Genomic DNA, 22677 nt, shown 5'->3' on the forward strand with positions numbered 1-22677 from the left:
ACCGCTGGGAGAGTTCATCTGGAGATTTGGTGCAGGGCGTTATCAGAATGCTGATGCCACCCAAATCTATTTCTCCATGTCAACATCATCAGGAGAAGGCATATCCTCCCTAAATGCCTGCCTGGAGGCAGTAATGGGCTGGATGAGGGATAACAAATTGAGGCTGAATCCAGATAAGATGGAGGTACTTATTGTGTGGGTTCGGAACTCAGGAGATGATTTTGATTTACTAGTTCTGGATGGGGTCACACTTCCCCAGAAGGATCAGGTACGCAGTCTGGGGGTGCTTCTGGATTCAAACCTCTCCCTGCTGTCCCAGGTTGAGGCGGTGGCCAGAGGTGCTTTTTATCAGCTTCGACTGATATGGCAGCTGCGTCCATTTCTTGAGATGAACAACCTCAAAATGGTGGAACATATGCTGGTAACCTCTAGGCTGGATTACTGCAATGTGCTCTATGTGGGGCTGCCTATGTTTGTAGTCTGGAAACTGCAGTTGGTCCAGAATGCGGCAGCCAGGTTGGTCTCTGGGTCATCTAGGAGAGACCATATTACTCCTGTGGTGAAAGAACTACACTGGCTGCTGATACATTTCTGGGCAAAATACAAGGTGCTGGTTATTACCTATAAAGCCCTAAACAGCTTAGGCCCTGGGTATCTAAAAAAACATCTCCTTCACCATGAACCCCACCTCCTGTTAAGATAATCTGGAGAGATTTGTCTGCAGTTGCCGCCAACTCAGGAACGGGCCTTCTCCGTTGCTGCCCCTGGATTTAGGAATGTGCTCTCTTCTCTGTTGAAATAAGAGCCTCCCCATCTCTGGCAACATTTAAAAAGGCACTGAAGATACATTTATTCACCCAGGCTTTTAATTAGATCTTATAAAAATTATAGTTTTAACATTGTTAATGTTGGGTTTTAAGTGATTTTAATGTTATTGAGTTTAATGTTCAAATGATTTTAATTGATTTAATGTTTTCAAATATTTTAATTGTAAACTGCCCAGAAACTCAAGTTTTGGCCAGTATAGAAATATGTTAAGTAAATAAATACCTATACTGCCCTATCCATCCAAAGGTTCTGGGGGGTATACAACAACCAAAAACAAACAACCATTTAAAACAATCAGCTTAAAATAATATATTTAAAAAAACAAATTCAAACATAGTTTAAAAACAGTTAAACATTTAAGAACAACTTTAAAACCTTGGAAGGCCAGGCCAAACATGTTTTCAGGGCTTTCATAAAGGCCAACACTGAGCCCAAACTATGAATTTCTGTTGGGAGTGTATTCTACAGCCCAGGAGCAACTGCAGAGAAGGCCTATCTCTGAGTTGCCACCAGCTGTACTGGTGATAACCGGAGACGGACCTCTCCAGATGACCTCAACGTATGGTGGGGATCACCGCACATTGATCCCCCCGCCGATAGTTCTTCTCCCCCCGAAGGTTCTTCTCATGAGTTGAGGGGGTGTGTGTGTCCCCATGGCCTTTTCCTCTCATGATATAACTCCTGCAGTGCTGGAGAAGGGTACATGTAGCTTTTGGGGAAGCTGCAAAATCCTTTTGGATTAAGTTTCTTTCTTTCTGCTCACCCTAAGCAGGATCTCCCAGTCCTAATTCTGATGGGAACTCCCAACCAGGAAAGCAGGAAGCACCATGGACTCTAGAGAAACTGGACTTGAAGGAAAGGGATATTTCAGAAGATGACAATTTGGGTGGGGGAATCCAGTATGTTTGATGAGTAAACAAGTAAAGGAGGGGCTGTATCTCAGTGGTAGAGCACTTTCTTTGCAAGAAGAAGGGCTCAGGTTCAGCCCTCGGTATTTCCCCATGGGGATGGAAAAAATCCTTGTCTGAGACACTGGAGAGCTATTGTCTCATCAGCACAGACAGATCTAGATGGCCTGCCGTACTAGAAGGTAGCTTCCTGTTGTCAGGAGGTTAAGCCATGGTCAGCAGCATGCCATGGACAAGGCATAGACTGGAACATGGGCAAGGCATGGACAACACAAGGACTGGAAGAGCCAGGAACATGACAGGGGTCAAGCCAAGTAGATGATCCAGAGCCAGAGGGTCTAGATCCAGGAATATGCCAGGGGTTGAACCAGGTAGACAGGAGCCAAAGGTTCTGTTTAGGAGCTGAGAACCAGAAATGCCAGGTAGATGGTCAAGAACCAGAGGATCTAGACAGGAGATAAAACCAGGAAGATGCTGCAAGTCAAGCTGAGTCGCAGCTTGCAGTCAAAAGCCAGATCAAATCAACAATCGCACCAGAGGGTCAAGCAGGTAATCAGGAGTCAATAACAGGCTGAAGGTCACACCACACAGAGAGAAGAAGCAACAAGGAAGCCTTAGTACTGAGGCAAGGCTTGCATCAGGCAGGAAATCTCTTTTATACTTCCTGCTACAGTGAGAAGGCCAGTGAGCGACTTCCTAAGGTGGGGCTTGCTCAGGGCTTCAGAAGCCTAGAAGTCTGCTTGCAATATAGCAGGTTGCAGCAAGGGGCCTGGCTGCCAGGCATAACTCCTATGTTCAAGCGTCAAGGCAAATATGTTTTAAACTAGTATTGTATTGTTACAATCTATTATAAGCTGCCTTGAGGATCTTTTTATCAAAAGGCAGGGTATACATCTAATAAACAAATGAACTTTGCTCATATGCAGATTTATACAGATTTAATCTGTAGAACTGGAAGGAAAACAAGCGTTTTTGTCTTCAGAAGATGAGCATCTGTGTCGCAGGAGGCATAGTTTTAGAAGAGGTTCTTTACTCTCACCCAGGAGGGAATGCCTCTTAAGATGGCACTTGCCATCTGCATTTTGTAGAAGAATGTGTATTGAAAAAGAAATTAAATGTGCTTAAACTGGCTAGGTTACTGAATCAGGGACACTTTTGTAGCCCATCAAATTTTTGGTGGTTTGATTCTAACCAATGCATTGATTTCAACTTTGCAGCCCTAGGTGACTGCCTCATCTTACCTTGTTCTCTTGATTCAGGATTTCCAGACATTATAATAAAGCAAGAACAAGGAGAGGAACAGTGGGCCACCAGGGAAAACCAAGGATCCGAGGAAAGCACAGATGTCACTGGTGATCCGTCTGGTGAGAAGGGGTTGGTTTAATTTTGGGTCCACAATCACAAATAACTCCCTGAATTTTGGAATACCCTCTCATTTTCCACAAGCCTATATTCTCACTCTCTCACACACTCACCCTGCCCTGTGTGAATCTCTAAGAAAGCAACATCTTTCTTTGCTTCCAAACTCCCCGAGTGTGTTTGCGCAAACAGAACCTCTGCCATACAGCTTGTGACCTACTCAAACCACATGTGATATTGAGCTCATCAGCATAATGCTCTGTTAGGCTCAAACTATAGGTGACGTTAAATGCAGAAATATAGCTCCTACATTTTAAAAAAGCAGCAGCAGGGTGGGGGTGGTGGGACCAAGCTGTTCAGGGAGGAGATGATTAACCTTTTCTTCCTGCCACGCTCCCAATTTGGATTGCCCCCTCCATGTCTACTGTTTCCCCTAGGAGGAAAGCACCAGTGGCAGCTTGTCTCTCAGGAGAAATAGCAACCAGGAGGGGAGGATCTGGAGACAGATCCAGGGTAGTCAAAGACATTTTACCACTGGAGGTGAAGGACAATATGACCCCCTCCCCATTCGTGGGTGAGTGCTTAGAATTCTCAAGTCATGCTGCCAAGGCAACGATGGTGACACACCAGCATTCTCAGACTATGCTGCTAAGCCAGGTAGTAGTGTCAGGGACCTTCCTAGCTCACATTGGGAGGGGGAAGAAGAGGGGTGCCCCAGTAGGGTGAGAAGGGGGGAATTAATGGTGTTCCCTAGTGGGGTAAAGAAGTGTGGCAGCAGTGAATAGCAAGGCGGTGCCTGTAGTGGTGGGGACCCAGCCCTTGCTACCTCCTTTGCCCCTCCCATCCTCCTGGAAGATATAGGATATATGTATCCTGTGCAGATATATATGTGAGAAGAACACATGCCCAACATTCACAACAATGGAATGCTCACAATAGGTTTATTCAGTATCAATGCTTTTTAAAGTCTCTCACTCACTAACAAGCAAAACTGCTGGTGTTATAAAAGTTAAGATGTCATACCTGAACTCCTCCTATTTCCTCCTATCCAGTGTTTCCTGGTGTGATAATAAAGCTGGAACCAAAGGAGGAGCCATGGGGCTTGGATTTCAGGACATCCATGGAAAGCACAACTATCTCGCCTATCCATTCGGGTGAGGGATAGCTCATGGTTCAGTCAGTATACTTTGCATTTAGTTTGCTAGCACATGGAAAAGTCTGAGATCCCACTCAGATTTACTGGAATCAGAAGGTAGATCAAGTGGCCGAAAAGGTTGTTCTGTCTTCAAGGCTTGAGCAAAAATCTGACAAGCAAGTGCTGGCAGTGACCTAGAGCTGCAGCAAAAAACGGGGAAGGAATATGTCTGGTGAAAGGAACAGCTGGAGAGGAAAAGAGGAAGCAAGCCAAGAAATGTGTAAGACTTAAATATCAGCTCACCAATGCACAAGCTAAACAAGAACTCACCCAGGACATAGTTTCCGCTTCTAGATTAGGCCACCAACACGCTTGTAAAACCCTAGCATAAGATGCATCTAGGCCTGTGTGATTTTCACCATGAGCAACGCTCGACATATCCTCCCTCACTTGTTTGAGGGCCACCCAATAAGGACCTGGATGCTTTCCCTCTAGTTTTACCCACAACATCCCAGAATCATCCACAATCCATTGTCCTCTTAATTGTGGTCTATTTCTCTTCTCCTCCCAATCAACTATTTCACACTCCAAACAACTGACTTCACACTCAGTATGGTTGTGAATCCTTTGCAAGCACAGGTGGGAAGCATTATAAGATGCTTCCCACCTGCACTTGCAAAGGATTCATGACCGTGCTGACTTCACAAGACTGCAAGTGAAGGATCACATTATAATCCTCTCTTGCATTTTTAAAGAAAAGCACCCTGTAAGGAGAGAAAAAAAAGTAGCACAGAAAGGAGGAAAGTGAACTACAACATTACATTGTTGTTGTTTTTTACAGGGGTGAGGAAATGTTGGCTCAGTTTATCAGCCAGATAAAATATTTTACTTGCCAAGCTATGTTAGTACATCACTCATCAGGACGTTTTTCACTCGTCAGGCATCATTTTTCACTAGTCACAGACTAGTAGACTAGTGGATTTCTGCAGCCCTTGTTTTTTATTTGCAGGGAGGTCTTTACACAGGGGAACATTCAAAATGGTATTACCCACCCATAATCTGAAGTGGTAGAATTCATTCTACCAACTCTTGTTTGTTTGTGTATAAAAGGAGTTCAGATTCTCTAAATACTGTACCATGTGCTGTTGTTTTTAAAATGAAAACAACATAGGTTCTTCTTGCATGTCTAACATCTAATAGATATGGCACAGCCTTTGCTACTTCCCTCAGAATATCTTCAGATGAAGTAAAAAGTCTGAAAGAGAAATATGAGTGAGGTGACCATGGGTGGGTCACCTCCACAACTAGCCTGCCAGCCCTTGGGCTCAGACAGGCCCACACGACCTGAAAATTGCAGCTGAGAGAACAACCAAATTGTCCGTAGGGGCAGGAAGGGTTGGGATGATGTGGTGGGGCGGGGCCTGGACAGAGCAGAATGTTCAGGGAGGACCAGGAACTCTCGTGGGAGGCCAAGTTCATGCTGGATGGGGACTCTCTCTTTTGAGATCTGCAGGGAATGTGGCCAGGCATTTAAGCCAATGATAAAATGGAGAGGAAGTAAAGCAGTGAAGGGCAGGGGAGCCTGAGAATCCCCTGTACTTCCAAGAAGTGAATCCCCTCTGTTGGAGAAATACTCCACAGAAGAATCAAATTGGAATCAAACCTACCACAGAAGAATCCGAGACAGGTGGCTGAAAGAGACAAAAATAAAAAGTGGATAAAAACCTCCCTACTCCTAAAAAATATCCCCCCAGATCTGAGGCATGGAACCAGGAAACTGAGGTCTTTTCTCTGAGCTGGGACCCAGGACCCCCAGCCATAGAAGTTGTTGGTTAGAAACTCCTTGGATTATAATTATTTTTATTGTTGTTTGAACAGGCAACAGACATATAGAAGAGGAGACTCCTCTGCCAGGAAGCACTACAGTGGCTGTTAATAATGTATCCTTAGGAATCATCCCAGAGGGTATATCCCAGTGTCCAGACATCGTTGAAAATCAAGGCAGAGCAGAGAGGCACCAAGAAAATGCTCCTGAGAAGAGAACAGGAAAGATTGTAACTGGTGGGGAAACCAAAATCCAAAAGAGAATTCACAAGTTGGGGAGAATGAACCAAAAAGGGGATAAACATTATAAACGTTTAGAAGGTGAGAAGAAATTGAATTGGAGATACTGCCTGACTACCCACAGCAGGAGCTGTACAGGTGAAAAATCACATACATGCTCAGTCTGTAGTAAAAGCTTCACATGGAAAAGTAACCTCATAATCCATGAAAGGATCCATACAGGAGAGAGACCATACACTTGCTCTATCTGTGGTAAAAGCTTCAGTAAAAGATCTTACCGTACTATACATGAACGAATGCACACACAAGAGAAAACTTATACTTGCTCCGTCTGTAATAAAAGCTTTGCTCATAAAGTGAGCCTTATTCGCCATGAACAAGTCCACACAGGAGAGACTCCCTATAAATGCTCAGCCTGTGGGAAGGGCTTTAGTCAGAGATGCAACCTTCTTTCCCATGAAAGAATTCATACAGAAGAAAGGCCTTACACATGCTCATTCTGTGGTAAAAGTTTCAAGCGACAATCAAACCTCAACAGTCACAAAATAAGCCATACAGGAATAAAGACAAATACATGTTCTGTCTGTGGTAAAAGCTTCAGCCACAAATCAAACCTTGTTAGCCATGAAAGAACCCATACAGGAGAAAAACCATACCCATGCGTGGTTTGTGGCAAAAGCTTCACTGACAGAGCACATCTTATTAAACATGAAAGAACTCATACAGGAGAGAAACCATATATGTGCTCAATCTGTGGGAATAGCTTCAGTCACCGATCAAACCTTATTAGCCATGAAAGAACTCACACAGGTGAAAAACCATATCCATGCTCTATCTGTGGTAAAAGCTTCTCTGACAAAGCGTATCTTCTTAAGCATGAAAGAACCCATACAGGAGAGAAACCATACAAATGTTCCGTCTGTGAGAAGAGCTTCAGTCGTAAAGACTACCTTATTAGACACAACATAATCCATACAGGAGAAAAACCATACATATGCTCAGTCTGTGGGAAGAGCTTCATGTGGAAAAGTTATCTGTCTATCCATGAAAGAATCCACACGGGTGAGAAACCGTATACATGCTCCATCTGTGGTAAAAGCTTCAGTGAAAGATCATATCATATTATACATGAACAAATGCACACACAAGAGAAAACATATACTTGCGCCATTTGTAGAAAAAGTTTTGTTCATAAAGTCAGCCTTCTTAGACATCAGCAAGTCCATTCAGGAGAGACACCACATAAATGCTCAGTCTGTGGGAAGGGTTTTAGCCAAAAGTGCAGCCTTATTTCACATGGAAGAATTCACACAGAAGAAAGACCATACACTTGCTCATTCTGTGGTAAAACCTTCAAACGAAGATCAAACCTCAACAGTCACGAAAGAATCCATACAGGAGAAACTCCTTACATGTGCTTGGTCTGTGGTAAAAACTTCAGTTGTAAAGCACATCTTCATGGACATGAGAGAACCCATACAGGGGAGAAACCATTTCCATGTTCAGTCTGCGGAAAAAAATTTAGTAATAAATCACAAGTTGTTATACATGAGCGAATTCATACAGGAGAAGAACCATATACTTGTTCTTTCTGTGGAAAAAAATTCAGACACAGAACAAGCTATATGGAACACCAAAAAATCCACACACAAGAGAAGCCATACACATGTTCAGTCTGTGGTCGAAACTTCAGTCGTAAGGAGCACCTGATTATCCATGAGAGAATCCACACAGGAGAGAAACCATATTCGTGCTCAGTGTGTGGTAGAAGCTTCAAGCAGCGATCCAGCCTCACGTCACATGAGAGAAGCCACACAGGAGAGAAACCACACATGTGCTCAGTCTGTGGGAAAAGTTTCACAAGTAAAGCTTACTTGCGGAGACATGCAAAAATCCATGAGAGATAGAGAAGCCATGCAGTGGAAAATTCAGTACAACTCGGAGCTGCTTTTTTTCAGAGTGGAAGGGGGGGGGGGCAGGATAAGGAAGAAGTGAAGACATACATTTTCAGTGACCCAAAAATCCACAACTAGAGACAGAAGTTACACACGCCAGATTTATTAATGTGTCAGTGATGGTTTTCTACCAGTGATCTGTGATACTGTACATAAAATTCTATTATACATATATTTCAACATTTTAAATGTTTATTTGCCCTGAATAGCCTAATTCCAGTTTATTCAATTTGTTAACTGACAAATGCCCTTCTAATTTAAAAACCTAACACTTGAATGTTTTTGTCAGTGCTATAGTGGGTTTTTTCAACCATACTATATTGCTATGTTAATTGTATGTGAAAACACTTGTTTGATTTACTTGATGTCTGGGAGTATCCTATAATGCACGGGTAGGCAACCTTAGCTCTCCAGCAGTTGTTGAACTACAACAACTCCCATCATTCCCAGCAAAATTTGTGGCTGAGAATGATAGGAGTTGTAGTTCAACAACTATTAAAGAGCCAAAGTTTCTTATCCCTGCTATAACTTATTAAATAAAGCAGGTGTCCCCAGTTGCTGTTAACTATGAGTTCCATTAGTTGGACTACAGTTCCTATCATCCTCAGTCACAATGGCCTTTGGCCATTGTAGTTCAGCAACATCTGGGGATCTGAGTCTGGGAACACTTGAAATAAAGCATTTGAGAAATAAACTTTTTGTTATCCAGGCAATATGGAATTGATACTATGTGGCTTTCCATTTCTAGCAATAAATGTGTGACGTTAGGTGGTATTTTGCATTCACAGTCTGCCTTCCACAGCAGGTTTTGTGATTTTCCCAGCTGCAGATTTATAAGACTAGTATGCCCAAAAAAATCTTGTAGTATATCCCTCTTGTCTTGTGCATATATTACCTCATCCTGTGCCTGAGCATTGTGAAGGGGTTATGATGACTGTCCTGAGGAAGTATTCTTCAAGCTAAGAAATTTCCTGCTCTTCTTATTCAACCCCTCCTGCCTCCCGCATTCACCACTGAGATCCATTAGCTCTGCCCACTTGTTTGTCTGTTAACTGCCCTCTGAGTTTGTGAACATTCCACTCCATTGAATTACATTGGGGCAGTTTTTTGCAGGGGAGGGTGTTTCTGCCTTAGTTTTTCACTTCAGATTTTTGTGAAACAGATGTACCTGTAGGTCTGCTGGTATCTGCCTCGTGCCTCCAGGTGCTCCAGTTATGCATCCATAAGCATTAAAAAACGTCCAGTTCTCTCAAAATAATAAGGAAATACAAAATTAATTAATTAATATACCAACTGACTCAAGAAGCTCCAGGTGGTTCACACAAAAAAAAAAAAAAAAGAAAAGAAAAAGAAAAAAAAGAACACCTATTAAAACAAGAATTTAAAAAAATCTCACACATTCAAAAATTACAGCAATTAAACATATAAACAATTAAAATTTTAAAACTCAGAAATTACTAAAAGCCTGACTTTAAAAATGTGTCTTAAGAGCTCTTTTGAAGGTTGGTAAAGCCACGAATGTCTATAGGGAGCGCATTCCATAGCCTAGGAGTGACTACAGGGAAGGCCCGCTTCTGAATCACCTCCAGACAAGCGGGCGGTATATGGAGATGGACCTTAATGTGCAGTGGGGATCATGTAGAAGGAGGCACTCTCCCAGGTAACCCGTTCCTAAGCCATTTAGGGCTTTAAAATGAATTACCAGCAGTCTTGCCCGGCAACCTATTGGCAGCCAATGCAACTGCTTTAAAACAGGAGTAATATGGTCTCTTTGAGACACCCCGGAGACCAGTCTAGCTGCTGCATTTTGAACCAACTGAAGTTTCTGATCTCAGAGTAGAGTGCTCTGAGAGGATTATCCTCAAGGAACGGACGCAGCTGTCGTATCAACCGAAGTTGATAGCGCACCCGGCCATAGCCTCGGCCTGAGAAACCAGAGCGAGGCATGGGTCCAGGAGCACTCCCCAATCTCCGTACCTATTCCCCACCACTACAGTAATAGCCGCTCCAGAACTCCCAGAAGTGCCCCCAATTACCCCACCGATACCAGAACCCTGACACTCACTGTAGCTGTAAGTAGCAAGGCAATACAAAGAAACTGGCACTATAAGGAAGGAGTCCAAGAGGGTAAATAAATAGGCCTCAGCCCTCAGTCCCACCCCCGAAGGACACCCCAAAGGCTGGCCCCCTTTGGTGGCCGGCTTTGTGCCAGTGGCTCCACCTCCAGCACAGCCTTCCTGCTTTTAAGTAGGGGTGTGCATGGAACCGCGGAGCTGCGGTCCGGCACTTGGGTGGGGGGTTCCAATAGGGAATAGGGGGGGGTGTTACTCACCCCCTCAAGAATGGCACCGTATTTTATAGAGTAAGCGGGCGGCATACCTTCCTGCCGCCCGCTTCATTCCCCCTCCTCTCGGCGCGGCTGCAGTCAGTCATTGCAAATAATCTTCCTCCTCTGTTTTGAACACGTAATCGGGCGGCAGGGTATCACCCAGTCCCTGCCGCCCGGCTCTTCAATTCTCCCGGCTCGGCTGGCGGCCGCCCCCCGCAGCCCGAAGACCCCTGCCGCCCCTTCCCTTCCCATACTCAATGGGTCGGCAGGAGAACTCCCCTGCCGACCCGTCCCCTTCGCCCGCTGAGCGGCAAATGGCTTCTAGGAAACCTTTTGCGCGCCTGCGCAAAAGGCTTCCTAGAAGCCATTTGCAGCTCAGCGGGCGAAGCGAGCGGATGGCAGGGAGTTCTCCTGCCGCCCGCTCTCCACTTTAGAGCAGAGAGTGGAGAGCGGGCGGCAGGAGAACTCCCTGCTGTCCGCTCGCTTCGCCCGCTGAGCTGCAAATGGCTTCTAGGAAGCCTTTTGCGCAGGCGCGCAAAAGGCTTCCTAGAAGCCATTTGCAGCTCAGCGGGCGAAGGGGACGGGTCGGCAGGGGAGTTCTCCTGCCGACCCATTGAGTATGGGAAGGGAAGGGGCGGCAGGGGTCTTCGGGCTGCGGGGGGCGGCCGCCAGCCGAGCCGGGAGAATTGAAGAGCCGGGCGGCAGGGACTGGGTGATACCCTGCCGCCCGATTGCGTGTTCAAAACGGAGGAGGAAGATTATTTGCAATGACTGACTGCAGCCGCGCCGAGAGGAGGGGGAATGAAGCGGGCGGCAGGAAGGTATGCTGCCCGCTTACTCTATAAAATACGGTGCCGTTCTTGAGGGGGTGAGTAACACCCCCCCGTACTCCTTTAGAACCCCCCACCCGAACCAAAACCACCCGTGTCCGGACCGGTCTGGAGGCCTTTAGAATGGCCTCCGAACCGGTCCGTGCACATCCCTACTTTTAAGGGCCCAAGAGTTGGGAAAACCCTGTCAGCTGTCTCACTCAGCCAGCAGGATCAGAGTGGCCCACCTGCAACTGAGAAGACCCCATCAGAGCCTAGAGCCAGCCTGCTCACCCCCATCCCCCAACAAGGAGACAAGGGCATCCACAGGGCTTTCTCCTGGGGGGTGGGCAAAGCCAGCAATCCTATACTATCCTCCCTGGGAGTGAGTATGCCTCAATAGATTCAGTGGGAGCTGGCTCAATCCAGGGGGGGCAATTGCTCCTTCTCCCCCCGCCCCCCGCTGACAACCATGATATGAGGTGCTCTGAACAGTCAAAAGCACTGTTCAGGAGAGGTGAGAGAGGAGCAGGGTGTTATCAATATGCTAATGACACCCAAATCTATTTATCCATTTCAATATCATCGGGAAAAGGCAAAACCTCCCTAAATGCCTCCTGGAATGGGCTGGGTGAGGGATAACAAACATAGACTGAATACAAGTAAGACTGAGGTACTTAATGTGTGAGGTCGGAACTTAAGAGACAACTTTGATCTGCCTGTCCTGAACAGGGTTGCACTCTCCCAGAATGAAAAGGTATGCAGTTTGGGAGTGCTCTTCTGGATCCAAACCTCTCTCTGGCGACTCAGGTTGAGACAGTGGCCAGAGGTGCTTGCTATCAGCTTGGGTTGATATGCCTGCTACCGCGGTTTCTTGAGATAAATGACCTCAGAACAGTAGTGCATATGCTGGTAACCTCCAGACTTGATTACTGCAATGCGCTCTATGTGGGGTTGCCTTGGTAGCCCTGCAAACTGGGCAGAGGGGCACCTTTTTAACATGGTGATTCTCTTTATTTAGCAGGGGGAGGGTAACTGGCCCTACCCACCCCCAGCACAGTACCTCCAGTCACTGTCGCTGGTGTCTATCTTATGTTTATTTTTAGATTGTGAGCCCTTTGGGGACAGGGAGCCATCTTATCTATCTATCTATCTATCTATCTATCTATCTATCTATCTATCTATCTATCTAATTAATTCTCTTAGCCAGCCATGTGTGGAGATGTGTGGCTGACTTTTGTGGCTGGCTTTTGCGGCGGAACTCTTGTGGCGACATGCTGTGAGAGTTCCCAGCATTGGGCAGGAGGATGTTGGAGGATGATGGCTCAGCCCAGCCATGGTGGGGAGGCGGCGGTGGGGCCCGGCCACGGTAATGGAGGCGGTGGCGGTGGCAGTGGCACCCGGTGCAATGGGGAGGTGGTGGTGGCGGGCCCAGCCACAGTAATGGAGGCGGTAGTGGCCTGGCCGTGGGGAGGAGGAGGCGGCCCCGCCGCCAGGAAGGGCCACCAGGAAGAGGGCGGCCGAGAGGAGCCCGGCTGGGCAGGTGGTGGAGCCACACCGGGAGACTGGGGCAGAAGGTGCGCGGGAAGGGGGAACCACCGGCCCCAAAGAGCGCACAGATGCTCTATGTGGGGTCAGCTAGTTTTTTATTTATTATTTCTCTATGTGAACTGCTTTGGAAACTTTTGCTGAAAAGCAGTATATAAATATTATTATTAGTTGTTGTTGTTGTTGGTATGTAGTCTGGAAACTGCAACTGGTGCAAAACACAGCAGCCAGGTTGGTCTTCAGGTAATCTTGCAGAGACCACATTACACCTATATTTAAAGAACTATGCTGGCTACCAATGTTTCCAGGCAAAATAAGAAGTGCTGGGTATAACCTATAAAGCCCTAAATCACTTAGGCTCAGGGTATTTAAAAGAATGCCTTCTCCATTACAAGCCCTGCTGCCTATTAAGATCATCTGGAGAGGTCCTTCTGCAGCTGCCACTAGATCATCCTGCAGCTACTCAGGGATGGGATTTCTCCATTGCTTCCCCATCTCTGACAGCTTTTTAAAGGGCTATTGTTATTCACCCAGGCTTTTAATTAGACTTATAGAATCTACCATTGTTTAAATTATTTTAACGTTTTTACTTTTTAAAAAAATCTGTGTTGTTTTACTGTAAACCCAGAGTCGTGAGTTTTATCATATACAAATATGCTAAATAAACACAGCTACAGTAATTCACACCAGCCCTGTTCAGACATGATGTGTACAGACATCTGTACACATCAGCCTGGCAGGACCAGTGGATTGCCCACCGCAGCCATGGAGGAGGCCCACTCGGCTCTTATCCCCCACCCCCCAGCCGCACACATGGCAGCGTCAACAGGAGAGAGATTTATTTATTTATTATTTATTTATTACTAAAACTTTTATACCGCCCTTCCAAAAGGCTCAGGGCGGTTTACATTAAAACACCATTAAAATCAGTTAATAAGTAAAACAAAAATTATAAAGCATAAAAACAATGATTAACAATTAAAAACATCATAAAACAACAATTAAATATCAGAACAATTTAAAAACAAGTTTTAAAAAGCTGAGAAAGCCTGGTTGAAGAGATGTGTTTTCAGGTGTTTTCTGAAAATTGCCAGAGATGGGGAGGATCATATCTCAGCAGGGAGCACATTCCACAATCTCAGGGCAGCAGCCGAGAAGGCCCATCTCTGTGTAGCCACCAAACGAGTTGGTGGCAACTGGAGGCGGACCTCCTCAAGTGACCTCAATGGCTGGTGGGGCTCATAGCGAAGAAAACGCTCTCTTAAATACCCAGGGCCTAAGCCATTTAGGGCTTTATAACTAGCACTTTGTATTTTGCCTGGAAACCTATTGGCAGCCAGTGTAACTCCATCAACAAAGAAGTAATGTGGTCTCTCCGAGATGACTCAGAGACCAACCTGGCTGCCGCATTTTGAACCAACTGAAGTTTCTGGACTACATACAAAGGCAGCCCCACATAGAGCACATTACAGAAGTCCAGTCTGGAGGTTACCAACAAATGTACCACTGTTTTGAGGTCACTGATCTCGAGAAATGGGCGCAGCTGGCGTATCAGCCGGAGCTGATAGAAAGCACCCTTGGCCACCGCCTCAACCTGAGAAACCAAGGAGAGACATTGATCCAGAAGTACTCCCAGACTGCGAACCTGTTCCTATAGGGGAAGTGTGACCCCATCTAGAACAGGCAGATCAAAATCGTCTCTAGAGTCCCGACCCCGCACAATAAGTACCTCCGTCTTTTCTGGATTCAGCTTCAGTTTATTCTCCCTCATCCAGCCCATTACTGCTTCCAGGCAGGCATTTAGGGAGGATATGCCAACTCCTGTTGACATGGAGAAGTAGATCTGGGTGTCATCAGCATACTGGTAACACCCAGCTCCAAATCCCCTGATGATCTCTCCCAGCGGTTTCATGTAGATGTTAAAAAGCATTGGAGAGAGCATGGAGCCTTGAGGGACACCATACTTAAGCTCAGATTTTGAAGAGCAACAATCTCCAATCGACACCATCTGGAATCTGTCCGAGAGGTAGGAGCTGAACCACTGTAAAACAGTGCTTCCCACCCCCAACACCCTCAGATGTTCCAGAAGGATACTATGGTCGATAGTATCGAAAGCTGCCGAGAGATCCAAGAGGACCAACAGAGTCACACTTCCTCTGTCCATTGCCAATTGGAGATCATCCATCAGGCCGACCAAGGCAGTCTCCACCCCATAGCCCGCCTGAAAACCAGTCTGAAATGGGTCTAGATAATCAGTTTCCTTCAAGACCACCTGGAGCTGAGAGGCCACCATCCTCTCAATTACCTTGCCCAGCCATGGGAGATTGGAAACTGGCCTATAATTGCTCAACTCTAAGGAAGCTAATGCAGGCTTCTTTAGAAGAGGTCTAATAATTGCCTCCTTAAGACAAGGAGGCATCCTGCCCTCCCTCAGAGAAGCATTTATGATTTCTACCAGGCTGCCTACAACAGCCTTCCTGCTAGATAGAACAAACCATGTTGGACAAGGGTCAAGAGGACAAGTGGTAGGCCTCACCGCTCCAAGCAGCTTGTCCACATCATCAGGAGTCACAAACTGAAATTGATCCAGTTGAATCATATAAGAGGAGTTGTCGGACACCTCCAGTTCAGACATCAAATTAATTGTGGAGTCCCCATCTAGGTCGGCCCAAATCCAAGAGATTTTGTCTGCAAAAAATTCATTAAACACACCACAGCGGGTAACTGATGCTTCCAAATTCTGGTTCAAGGAAGAGGGAGCAGATACTAGTCCCCTCACAACCCTGAACAACTCCGCCGGATGTGAACTCTCAGAGGCAATACGGGCAGAAAAGAACCGCTTCTTTGCCGCACGTATCGCCTGAGCATAGATCTTTAAATGTGCTCCATGTCGTAATCTGTTGGATTCGAGTTGAGTTTTTCTCCACTTGCGCTCCAGTCGCCTATCTTGCCGCTTCAGCCCCCGTAGATCTTCCGTATACCAAGGGGCCAATTTTGAAGCAGGTCAGAGGGGACGCTTAGGAGCAATCGTGTCTACTGCCCTGGTGAGCAAGTTGTTCCAGTTCTCAACCAGGGCATCAACAGGATCACTAGCAGAGCCAACATTAAATCCCTCCAAGGCTTCTTGGAATCCTACCAGATCCAGTAACGTTTTTGGGCGGACCATTCTAATAGGCCCCTCGACCCTGCGAAAGTGGAAAGCGGTTGTAAGTCCAACCTTAACCAGATGGTGGTCCGTCCATGACAACAGGGAGATTGTAGGCATCCCCACCCATGGAACACCACCCTGATCAGAATAAAAGACCAAATCAAGCGTGTGACCTGCAATATGCGTCGATCCAGAGACCATTTGGGATAGGCCCATGGTTGTCATGGCCGCTATGAACTCCTGAGCGGCCCTGGACAAATTGGTCCCAAAATGAACATTGAAGTCCCTCAGCACCAAAAGTCTGGGAGATTCCAACGCAAGTTCCACGACCAAGTCCGTGAGCTCAGTAAGGGATTCCGTTGGGCAGCGGGGCGATCGGTACACCAACAGAAGTCCCAATCTATCCCTGGTCCCCAAACTCAAGTACACACATTCAATATGGTCCAATACCCTAACAGGGACCCTGGTAAGGGAGATGTTATCCTTATAGAGCACAGCCACTCCAGCTCCCTGCCCACGTCCCCTCATCTGCTCCTCTACAGAATATCCTGGCAGGAGAAGCTGGGAACAAACTGGACCACTAGCCTCCCCCAACCAAGTCTCAGTAATACACATCAGGTCGGCCCCTTCATCCATGATCAAATCATGGATGAGTTCTGATTTATTTTGGACCGACCTGGCATTGCAGAGGAGCAAGGTAAGGTTATGTGGGATGTTGGCAGTGCTCCCCGAGGTCAGAGAGCTGGCAGGACAGCCAGAAAGGGGGACAGCTATTAGATTTCTTACTACCCTTCCCCTGGAACAGCCTGCTGACCTGCCAGCATTTCTTTCTTCTTCTATTCCCCACCACCACCGGAATAGCTGCCCCACCTTCAACGAAGGCACTCTCTGCCTCCCCATCTCCAGACAAACCCACACACATTGCAACTTCAACCCAACCTCAGCACAACTCAAAACAGACTAAACAGAAGCCCCACTATTGAATGCCTCCCTCTATACAAATGGTTGGACAAAGTGTCCAGCCCTCGCTTCTCCCCCGAAGTGGCTCCCCCAAAGGGGCAACCCCCTTGGGTGGCGACCCCGCCGCCACTGGCAGTCTTCCTATATAGGCTGAGCAGCCAGCTCAGCAGGTGGAACCAGGAAAAACTGCCCAGTCACCCTTGCAGCCCCAGTCCTGCAAAGCCTCTCCGCAAGCAGTCCTGGGGGGAGGCAGATGGCAACCAGGGAGGGCAGAAGAGAAGAGGTAGCCAGGCAGGCACCCCAGTCTCACACCCTGGGGAAGATGGTATCCTCTTCTCCAGCAGGCTTCAGATTGGTTTGGTGATGGGGGGGCATGGCAAGGGACTGCTCCCCAGACAGCTGGAGGCCCCTGGGGACAGGAGAGCGGCAGGCACACACCATGTAAAATGCAGGTTTTTTAAAAAAGTGAGGCTTTTTTGCCAGCTTTCTCTAATGTGGGGGTGCTCCAAAGCCCTTTAGGACTGGGTTCCAAAAATGCTTAGGTGTGCCACTGAGTGTACTGATGTATCTGTAATGACCTGCCCTGGCTGACTGCCCAGCAGCTGCAAAAACCACTCTTTTCAGAGGTGAAGGGAGAACCGACAGACAGGAACGGAGACAGAGAGTAGTCACAAACGTTGCCAGAAGTCAACACCGGGAATTCCACAGGATCAGGGGTAAACACGAATCGTGGTTAGACAATAAACAGGTCTAGATTTCTAGGTCAAGGTTGCTCATGGTAGGGCTGGTCATCACAGCTGAAAACAACGTCTGTGGTCACCACAGACGTTGCATAGACCCAGCTTTCAGGCTACTCTAAATAAGCAGTGAGTGTGCTGAAAGCCCCACCCATCACTGCAGCTGCACCTTGTCGTGGAGATGTAGCTGGATCAGATCTGGAACACCTTTTCCTTCTGGCCAGTCTGTCTGACTAACGCGTTCCTCCCCACAAGCCTGTACTCTGGCCAAACATCGCTGTCGGGGATTTGGGGCAGGCACCTTGACTTCAGTGGCCTCGGAGGCTTCATCAGGAGGAGGGAGGGAGGGAGGGAAGGAGGCAGAGGGGCCTGCAGGCCCATCAGCTCTGGCTCTGCTGAGTCGACAGAAATGGCTCCAAAAAGTCTCCAAAATCTCTAGAGCAACGGCTCCCTATCTACTCACATCCCCAGCTTCCATCTACAAGTTTCTACCACGTTTCATTGGTTGACTTCTAAAGGCAAACTTCCATTGGTGTACATCCACCAGCTTCCTAATGGGCACATTGATCAGCTTGTATTCACCAATATCTGCCATGTCCATCTGGGAGAGAGAAATTGAACTGGAACTTCAAGAAGGCTCAAGATCATGGGCCTGTCTGAATATGCAGTTGAAGTTGCCATCTCTGACTGAAGCTATTTTTCCTAGAGATTTCCCCCCACAATATCAAGCCATAAAACCTCCAGGATTGTTTTCAACAGTCACCTTAAGACTAATGCTGATTTATGGAAACTCCAGTCCAATCCTGGAGTGTTGGCATTCCATATTTATTTATTTTATTTATATATTGCCTGACTCCAAAGGCTCTAGGCAGTTCACAAAAATGAACGCAATCAAAACAGAACAAAACAAACTGTTAAAACTGTTTGTGGGGGATTTGAAGATGGTGATTTTACTGCTTTTGAGCGGGGGATTCTTGAAGAGTGAAAAAAAGAATTATAAGACAAAGAGCATTCCCTCTCCCCAAAGAGCTCACAATCTAAAAAGAAGCACAAGGAAGATGCAAGCAACAGCCACTGGGAGAAACACCACCCAGAGCCTTTGGATGGATAGGGTGGTATAGAAATGTAATAAATAAAATAAAATAAAAAATAAGAAAGGAAGGTGTAGGGCTGAACAAGAGCATTTGCTCTCCCTTTGCTTAGAGACCAAAGCCCCCACGTGAACAAGTGCCTCTCTGCCCAGCTAGCAGGGTCCTCAGCAGAAATATCGGGGAGAGAGCAGGTGGGATGGTTTGCATTTCACAGTTCCATCTAGGGGGTGGAAAGATACAAATTTTTAATCCTTCTCCATGTTAAGAAAACACATACTCTCCTTGCAAATATAAAACTATTACGTCAGGAAGGGAGAAAAGTTATAGTTCAGGCTCTTTCTAAACATCTAGCCTTTTCCCCTTCAAACAAACTAACAGGAAGAGGGGAGATTTGCAGGGGCTGTTTCTCATTAAGGGGTAGGTCTTAGTCTCTCTCTCTCTCTCTCTCTCTCTCTCTCTCTCTGTTACTTGTTAGGGTTACTTGTTAGGGTTAAGATATCACAGGGCTAGGAGTTGTTAGGGTTACCTAACTCCAGTGTTTACTTAGTGGCTGCCTGGAGGGGGTGGGGTCAGCTAGGGCTGGGAGAGGCCTCACATTCCTTTCCTTTGACTCACATCCTGTGTGTCAGTTGGAAAGCTACTCTACATAAGAGGTAAAGGCCCAAGAGCATAGCGAACAGGGATAGCAAACAGGACATAGGAGTTTTGCAGGAGTTTGTCGGGAAGTGTGCAGGGGAGCCTGGAACAAGCCCCTGCGATCTCAAGGATCACAAGGAGCCTTGTGGAGAAGAGAACGTAAGTACATATCCCTCCCTTGTATCCCTCATGTTCTTGGGAAAGGCTGTTTGGACAGTTAAATAGCTGACCATTACAGCTGAGACCTATCCTTCTAAGAAACTATCTAATAAACGGACAATAAACTCTCTAAATACTGTAAACAGCCAACCAAAACAGTATGAAGATAGAAGGTCAGCAGGGGAAGGGGCACCTCCCAGTGTATTGCACAGAGTGCCACATGTATGACTATTTGCCCCATGGACAAAAGTCATGGGTGTGTGCTCAGTGCAAGGAGCTTTTGGCTCTCAGGGAACAAATCCGTTCCCTTGAGACCAAGGTGGCGGATCTGGAGAAGCTCAGAGAGGCAGAGAGGCATGTGGATGAGACCTTCAGGGATGTGATAGAGGCATCCCACTCCAGGGCTGGTAGCTCCTCTGCTGTCAGGGAGAATGAAGGTCTTGGGCAAGGAGGACATCGGTCTGAGGAAGAGGGAAATGCTCCTTTAGAAGGGACCCCTTCTGTGAATGATGAGTCCATATCCTCTCGCACAGGGGATACTCCTCTGGGTGGTGGGGGCCTCCTTGTAGTGGGTGATTCGATCATTAGGGGGATAGAGAGATGGGTTTGTGACCCGCGTGTTGACTGCACGGTGACTTGCCTGCCTGGTGCGAAGGTTGCGGACATCACACAGTGTCTAGACAGGCTCCTAGACAGTGCTGGGGAGGAGACAGCTGTCGTGGTGCACGTCGGCACCAACGATGTGGGGAAATGCAGCCGGGAGGTCCTGGAAGCCAAATTTAGGCTGACAGGTAGCATTTTGAAGTCCAGGACCCCCAAGGTAGCATTCTCAGAAATGCTACCTGTTCCACGCGCAAGTACAGTGAGACAGGCAGAGCTGAGGGGTTTCAATGCATGGATGAGAGGTTGGTGCCGGGAGGAGGGGTTTAGATTTGTTAGGCACTGGAACACATTTTGGGGCAAGCAAGGCCTGTACAAAAGGGACAGGCTGCACTTGAACCAAGATGGAACCAGACTGCTGGCGCTTAAAATAAAAAAGGTTGCAGAGCAGCTTTTAAAATGACACCTGGGGAACAGCCGATGGGAGCTGGGCAGTATCCCATTTGGCAAAAGCCATCCTTTAAAATGTTAGGCTGCAAAGAATTCAGATAAAACAGAAGGGGACAGAGCAGAACCGCATAAAAAGCAGACGGGAGCCTGTGCCAGCAGGTCAAAGAGTCAAAAGAATAGCATGCTTCGGGGAGAGATTCAGCGTATAGGTGCTTATATGCCAATGCCAGAAGCCTCCGAGCCAAGATGGGTGAGCTGGAGTGCTTGGTTGCTAACACAGAAATAGCTATAGTGGGCATAACGGAAACATGGTGGAACAGTGAGAACCAGTGGGACACTGTTATCCCTGGGTATAAACTCTATAGAAAGGACAGGGAGGTGCGCCTTGGAGGAGGGGTAGCACTGTATGTAAAAGAAGGAATAGAATCTAACAAGCTTGAAAACCTAGGTGGACTGGAATCCTCCACAGAAACCCTGTGGGTGACTATACAAGGCCAGAAAGGGAACGTGCTACTGGGGATGTGCTATCGCCCTCCGGATCAAAATGCTGACAGTGACTGTTAGCTGCAGGAGGAAATCAGGGAGGCGTCAATGAGAGGCAGGGCTGTAATTATGGGTGACTTCAATTACCCGCACATAGACTGGGTAAATTCACATTCAAGTCAGGACAAAGAGGTCAAATTTCTAGATACGCTAAATGACTGTGCCCTAGAACAGTTGGTCATGGAACCAACCAGAGGGAAGGCGACCTTGGATCTAATTCTGAGTGACACCCAGGACCTGGTGCACGATGTCAGTGTCATTGACCCTTTAGGGAACAGTGACCACAGTGCCATCAAATGCAGCATACATGCGGGGAGAGAATCACCAAGGACGTCTAACACGGACATTTTGAATTTCAGAAGAGGAAACATCTCCAAAATGAGGAGTATGGTGAAAAGAAAGCTGAAAGGGAACATCAGGAGAGTCACTTCGCTCCAGAGTGCATGGAGTTTACTCAAAACCACAATACTAGAAGCCCAGTTAGATTGTATACCCAAAAGGAGGAAAAGTACCACTAAGTCCAGGAGGATGCCAGCATGGCTAACGGGTACCATCAAGGAAGCCATAAAAGGGAAGAAGACTTCCTTCCAAAATGGGAAGGCCTGTCCATACGAAGAGAACAGAAAGGAACACAAACTCTGGCAAAAGAAATGCAAGGTGACAATAAGGGAGGCAAAAAGAGAGTTTGAGGAACATTTAGCCAAAAGTATCAAGGGGAATAACAAAAACTTCTTTAAGTACATCAGAAGCAGGAAACCTGCCAGGGAGGCAGTTGGGACCATTAGACAATGAGGAATGAAAGGGATTATTAAGGAGGATATGGAGGTTGCAGAGAAGCTGAATGAGTTCTTTGCGTCTGTCTTCACGGCAGAGGATACTGAGCATATACCTGTTCCTGAACCAGGCTTTTTAGGGATGGAGGCTAGAGAGCTGAGTCAGATAGAAGTGACAAGGGATGATGTTCTAAAGTATCTGGAAAAACTGAAAGCTAACAAATCATCAGGGCCGGATGGCATCCATCCAAGAATCCTCAAAGAACTCAAATGTGAAATTGCCGACCTCCTTGCTAAAATATTTAACTTATCCCTGAAATCGGGCTGTGTACCAGAGGACTGGAGAGTAGCAAATGTAACACAGATTTTCAAAAAGGGATCCAGGGGCGATCCGGGAAATTACAGGCCGGTTAGCCTAACGTCCGTTCCAGGCAAATTGATGGAAAGCATTCTCAAGGATAAAATTGTAAAGCACCTAGAAGAACAGGCCCTGCTGGGAGTGAGCCAGCATGGCTTCTGCAAAGGTAAATCTTGCCTCACCAACCTTTTGGACTTCTTTGAGAGTGTCAACGAGTGTGTGGATCAAGGTGATCCAGTTGACATAGTCTACCTGGACTTCCAAAAAGCTTTTGACAAAGTTCCTCA

The 22677-nt window shown here is 46.9% G+C and overlaps 2 protein-coding genes across 2 annotated transcripts in view; one reads left to right on the top strand and one right to left on the bottom strand.

Moving 5' to 3' along the window:
* LOC128343040 (zinc finger protein 271-like) overlaps positions 1–9023 on the top strand; it is a 45268-nt gene extending 36245 nt beyond the window's left edge. Inside the window, exons 10-11 of the mRNA XM_053291404.1 lie at positions 6652–6811; positions 6896–9023. Of these exons, the coding sequence (XP_053147379.1) occupies positions 6652–6811; positions 6896–8201 (1466 nt within the window). The 3' untranslated portion in view covers positions 8202–9023. The remainder of the gene's footprint in view (positions 1–6651; positions 6812–6895) is intronic.
* The window catches only part of LOC128343128 (tripartite motif-containing protein 10-like), a 42742-nt gene continuing 23674 nt past the window's right edge, over positions 3610–22677 (bottom strand). The window contains exons 8-10 of the transcript XR_008315341.1: positions 9418–9495; positions 7707–7801; positions 3610–6261 (exon numbers count right to left, since the gene is read on the bottom strand). The gene's annotated coding sequence lies outside the window, so the exon portion shown is untranslated. The remainder of the gene's footprint in view (positions 6262–7706; positions 7802–9417; positions 9496–22677) is intronic.

The sequence above is a fragment of the Hemicordylus capensis genome, chromosome 2, assembly GCF_027244095.1.
Source record: "Hemicordylus capensis ecotype Gifberg chromosome 2, rHemCap1.1.pri, whole genome shotgun sequence".
NCBI classification, from domain to species: Eukaryota; Metazoa; Chordata; class Lepidosauria; order Squamata; family Cordylidae; genus Hemicordylus; species Hemicordylus capensis.